At 40.1% G+C, this 6,000-nt stretch overlaps 1 protein-coding gene across 1 annotated transcript; it reads left to right on the top strand.

The window, feature by feature from the left end:
* The first annotated feature begins 450 nt into the window (after positions 1-450).
* LOC139530231 (fez family zinc finger protein 1-like) lies at positions 451-3,407 on the top strand. The gene is made up of 4 exons (XM_071326440.1): positions 451-1,636; positions 1,744-1,878; positions 2,231-2,363; positions 2,679-3,407. Exons 1-4 carry the CDS (start codon positions 854-856, stop codon positions 2,930-2,932), a joined length of 1,305 nt encoding a protein of 434 aa, XP_071182541.1. The 5' UTR covers positions 451-853; the 3' UTR covers positions 2,933-3,407.
* Positions 3,408-6,000: the final 2,593 nt, after the last annotated feature.

The raw sequence follows: 6,000 nt of genomic DNA, 5'->3' as shown, positions 1-6,000 counted from the left end.
TCAAAATGTATCCACTATAATTCAGATTAGATTGTAATGTGTTCTGCATAGTGGGGTTTTCTTGTTGTTGGATTACTATAGAGACAATTAGAATTGTTCATTCGGTTAAAAACGCAATGAGTAAAAGGTAGCTTCATGTGTCTGACCAATTTGAAAATATAGGCCTAGGACTAGGTCCTAATAGCTGAGTTATAGTATAGTAGAGAGGATTTATACATCTACTGCTTTGTACATTTTTATAAATAACAGTTCATCTTTAATATAAGCATAATACACATTCGTAAAACCAATGTCTATATTCTTTTAGATTGTTGCATGCTTAAAATATCATGCACCAATTAAGATATCAAATTCTGATATGTCAAATGCTGACATCCTCTGACCCCACAGAGCGCCTGTCTTGTGCGATTTCAAATGATGTCACACGAAACCACAAGGGGAACTCAGATTTGCCAAACGCATTACAGTTGTACAAGACTCCGGCCACCAAAGAACAGCTCCTTTGCGACGCGGGTAAGACAAACGTTCTGGTAGCAGTAGCCTAGTAGATGGGCCACAAGTGGAGAATTGATGGAAGAGAATTGAGCAATTATCTACTTTACTTTTTCTTCTTGGGCGGTGACTATTGGTGAGGTCTTGGCTGCGTTATTGACTCAACACGCCTTATTGAGCAGTCGTGCTAGACATAAGTGCTGATTTTCCGGAATCAACGCAAGCGAGAACAGTGAGGGGGCTCACGTCGACTCAGAGTGTGCCGAATGATGTCCTTTCTGTCGGGGCAGTGAGAAGGAATCAAAGGTATCTACAAAAGGACCACCAACGCCTGCTTTCCAAAGGTGTTGTTTTGAAAGTTATGGACAGTGCGCTCTACCACTCAGCGGGAATTTTCGGCACCCCCTCGGCTTCTGGAAACTTGACTGCGGGCGGAAACATGATCACCTCCACCAAGCCTCTCGCTTTTTCGATCGAACGGATTATGGCCAGGACGCCCGAGCCAAAGTCGATACCTTTCCCCAACCTGTTCCATCACACTCCGGTGGGCAAAACGGACCCGAAGCAGCCGCTCAACATGACTTCATCATCACTGCATTGCATGATACCATTAGTGCCATTGGCATACGAACCGGGTCATAAACTAAATATTAATGGATTAGATACGAGTAACTTTGACGCTTCTTCGTATAATTCAAATGAGTTGGTCAGTATTGGTTTGAACTATAAGAACGAACAACCAGATCTGAGCTCGTCGGTGGGACAATACAAACTTTTTCGACCACGGGTGGTAAACCAGTCATCTTTTCATGCCATGGGGGCTGTGTGCTACCTGAACTGCGGGCAGAGTGCATGCCCACCCCCAGCCAACATCGTAAACATCCACCCCATGGCCTCCTACTTTCTCAACACTCCACTGCAGCATGCGCGCCAGAGAGCTTTCCTCGCGGAGAAAAATAAAATGTCTCACTGCTCAGACAGATACGCATCCGGAGTTAAAGACATTTCCCAAACTCAACTCCATCACTACATGAAAGAGAGCGCACAGATTATATCGGACAAACTATTCAAGGGCTCTTCCAAATTGAACAGTGGTTGCCCAAGTGGCAAACCCAAAGTATTCACCTGCGAGGTTTGCGGAAAGGTAAGAACATCCATTTCGTACATCTGGTAGTCTCTGCCTTGAGGGCCTGCTTGATCATTTAAAATCGTTCATGTTAGAATCATAATATCTGTATTTTCTATTCACAGGTGTTCAACGCCCACTACAATTTAACGCGCCATATGCCCGTGCACACTGGAGCGAGACCATTCGTCTGCAAAGTATGCGGCAAGGGATTTCGACAAGCAAGCACCCTTTGTCGCCACAAAATTATTCATACTCAGGTATTCTATTCAATCATCATAATCATACCCAAAGCCATTCCTATGTTCTATGTTGTTTAAGCGAGGCTATATGAAAACCACAACATGGAACTAGGCCTGCATTATCGGTAAATTTGTTAGAACCACGCATCAATGCCATTATTGTATTTTAGGATAAAATATTACTATTTTTGCCTGATGTTGAACATAGGATTCTCAACGTTCACTTGTTTAACAGTAGGCTATAGGCTATAGTCTAGTTTATTATAGGCCTATATATCTGCAATTGTACTGTATGCCTACAGCTTTAGTTGGAACCCAAATAATATTAGATTTCTAAAATCACATTAATTTGTTCATATGCCCTTCACAGGAAAAACCTCATAAATGCAACCAATGTGGAAAAGCGTTCAACCGGAGTTCAACTCTTAACACTCACACACGAATCCATGCAGGTTACAAACCCTTCGTCTGTGAGTTCTGCGGCAAAGGATTTCATCAAAAAGGTTATAAAGAATGTTAATGTTAAGTGTTCTGGATTATATGATTGGAAATGTACCTTGTTATGATCATTACTCGATTTGTCCAAATAAAGTAGCTTAAATAGATGGAATAATTTGCAATATCTGGATATGAGATTATTATTTATTCTGCTTTGAGAAGAAAATCTAGATTGCTTTCAGAACTGAATTTACGTTGCTTAATTCAACTCAGATTAAATGTACAATGTATGCCTCAGTTTATGATTTGGAATTGACTGACAACTGTGGCACTGACTCTTCACAATATTGTTGACATCCACTTTTTTTTTTATCTTCAAGGTAATTACAAGAACCACAAATTGACGCACAGCGGGGAGAAACAGTTCAAATGCAACATCTGTAACAAGGCCTTCCACCAAGTGTACAACCTGACGTTCCACATGCACACGCACAATGACAAGAAGCCCTTCACGTGCCCGACTTGCGGCAAGGGATTCTGCCGGAACTTTGACCTGAAAAAGCACATGCGAAAACTACACGATCTCTCTGGATCCCAATCCCCTGCCACTCTCGCCACAGGCGAAACTGACTAAAAAGCGCCGAGGCTAAAATGCCAACCAGGCGCCTTTACGCACACTGATTTGCCCAAATCTGGAATTACGCATGCGAGTTTAGACCGCGCAAAGATGTTGTGGACTATTCTATTAGTACATATTTTCCTTGAATTTGACATAATAATGTCACACTACTGTTGTTTTAAATCTCAGGATTACTGTAAAATGTCGATATTTATTTGAAAATGTATAGGCTAATAATTTAAGAGAATAATTGAAGACTATGTACAAATTATGTTTTGCTGTGATAAGTGTGGTACCCTACCCCATTTTATATGATGCCCTTGATAAAGTGACATGATTTTCCAACACTTGTGTATATGCAAAGTTTTGCAGGAAACGAGGGTCTTTGACACATAGACCTATAGGCTACGTTTTTAAACAGGTGCACAAACTCAATAATTTAAGTTATGAAAATAAAATAATGACAATAAAATGAAACTCTGTATATGTCCTATTGTGTCCGATATCCTATTTGACTGACATGTTTAAGAAAAAGGAGTTCCATTATTTAGAAAGTGATAGACATAGCCTAGAACAAAATATGGTGAGAGGAAGTACTCGGGTAATAATAACAGTACTAGTATTAGTAGTAATAATAATAGCCTAATATAACTTTACTGTTATTATTGTCATCATCATCATCATCATAGGCCTTCGATTGTTGTAGTGATTATTAGGTCTATATCATCATCATCAGTTGCTGTTTTTGTTCTATAAAAAAATAAGATTTGGGTTTTCTTTTTTGCTTGTATGGAGGATAATCAGTGCCACTTTACAAATGAAATGCTAAATTGGAATATCAAAATGACAAATGCATTTATATTTTCATATCAGTGTGCATGATTCATGTCACAATGAAATTGCAGTGTTAAAATGACAATCGAAAATTCTAAATGAAAATGCTAAATGGTGCATCGAAAATGGAAAATGGTAAACAGAAAATTATAAATGTAATGTTCAAAGTGAAATGGAAAGTGCTTGTTTTCATTTTCCAACTGCCCAACGTACAATTTTCTCTTTTCATTTTCAAAGTGTATACAAATTGCTTCCTGGAGGCTGAACCACGAGCTCAACATGACTCCACCATGCATTGCTACATCCTAGCCACGTCACACTCTTTGTGCATAGATTTTAGTGTAAACAACAGGGTTCAGACCCGATTTCCTTTACGCCAAAATAACATTTGGCATGCTAACCCAAAGCCTGGGCAATTTAGCTTGGGGAGCCAATGCAATTTTTCTTGTCTCAGGCAAAGTAACATCAGACATCGTTAGTCATCACAGGTGCTTGGTCACTGAACCACCTTTGTTACACAAGCAGGTACTTGACCACACCGCAGGCACACTTTGAAAGAGAACAATAATCACAACACCATCACAAGACAGACTCCTCAGGCTCAGATGGGTCTCTGTGAAGAGGAGGAGGTCAAAGGATGATGCTGCATTGTAATTGAGGTTGTTCAGTGACCACACATGCACGATTAGTATGTCTAACCTGAAAAATACAGTTTCAATTTCACTTTACACATTGCATATACAAGTTTTTGCCATTTCCCAATTTTGTTTAGAATACATTTTTACCTGCCAATTTTAAATGAGACATTTTCAATTTTCATTTTAACTTTGCAATTGATGTGGCATTAATCATGCACACTGATATGAAAATATAAATGTGTTTATCATTTAAAAATTCCTAGTAAAGCTGGAATAGTTCATTGAAACAATAATAAAGCGGTCATCCCGCCTCTGTGTGGGGAAAATGCTGAGGGATGGGCCTGGACAAATGTAGTCTTCCGTGGCCATACCTCCAAAGTTACGTTGTTGTCACACCTCGTTTGGCGGTCCGGAGAATTTTGTATTAGCCAGAATGGCTACAATGGTCCAGCAGCTACATTTTGACTGGATGTTTGAATTCAAGAACCATACCCCCACATGCCTGTGAAAGGTGTGCTGCATGTAATGTTCATCACTGCTTTCCTGGTAGATGAAGGCATTACAACTGCTCTGCTTGAACACTACAAAAAAAATAAGTTATGGCTATGGTCAGCTCTAGCCTTTTGGGGCCATAAGCGAGATTTTGGTTGGTGGCCCCCCTCTTGATGACTGAGAGAAACATGTAATATTTAATGTTAATTTCCTGAAACACATTTCGACATGGGGCATAGTGAAAATGTTGCAGATTAAAGCACATTTTCTGCAGTTCTACACATTTTGCCACACAGAGAGAAAATGTAGCAGTTTTATAACACATTTCATGCAACTCTACTTACTTTATTTTGCCATGGGGCAGAGATACATTTTTGCAGTTTAAAGCATGTTTTCTTCAGGCGGATAGAACATTTTGACATTCATATCACATTTCATGGATTTTTACAAATTTTGCCATGCGGCAGAGAGAAATTTTGCAATTTTAAAGGACATTTCCAGAAATTCGACCCATTTGGCCATGGGTTGGAGAAACATTTCACTTATGTCGCTTACACCTGGAGCCAGCCCTGGTTATGGCATTTAGTTAACATTTATTTAACGAGGCAAGTCAGTTAAAAACAAATTCTTATTTACAATGACGGCCTACACCTGCCAAACCTGGACGACGCTGGGCCAATTGTGCGCCACCCTATGGGACTCCCAATCATGGCCGGATGTGATGCAGCCTGGATTCAAACCAGGGTGTCTGTAATGACACCTCTAGCACTGTGATGCAGTGCCTTAGACCGCTGAGCCACTCGGGAGGGCATGCTTACCTACAGGCTATAGTAAATGTTTAGTGTATCAAGTGTAGCCAACAGTCTGTGATTTATTGAAATTGAAAGTCACCACAAACACAGCATACATACACATATTTTGATGGGGTTTTAATCAAGGATATTAACCCCGGATTGCTGAAGCTATGTATTTTTCTTCTCCGTCCAAGCAAGGCATTTGATTGGTTTGACGTGTTGCAAAGCCCCTTTGTAGCTGCTTTCTGTTATGGACTTCACCAGGCTTTACCAGGCTTTACGAAAAGGGAAGACTGGTTCTCGACGAGGCTAGGAGAAATGTTAC

This window comes from Salvelinus alpinus, chromosome 9 (genome assembly GCF_045679555.1).
Source record: "Salvelinus alpinus chromosome 9, SLU_Salpinus.1, whole genome shotgun sequence".
NCBI lineage: Eukaryota > Metazoa > Chordata > Actinopteri > Salmoniformes > Salmonidae > Salvelinus > Salvelinus alpinus.
Note: the sequence above shows the minus strand (reverse complement) of the source record. Positions and strands in the feature narration are given on the sequence as shown.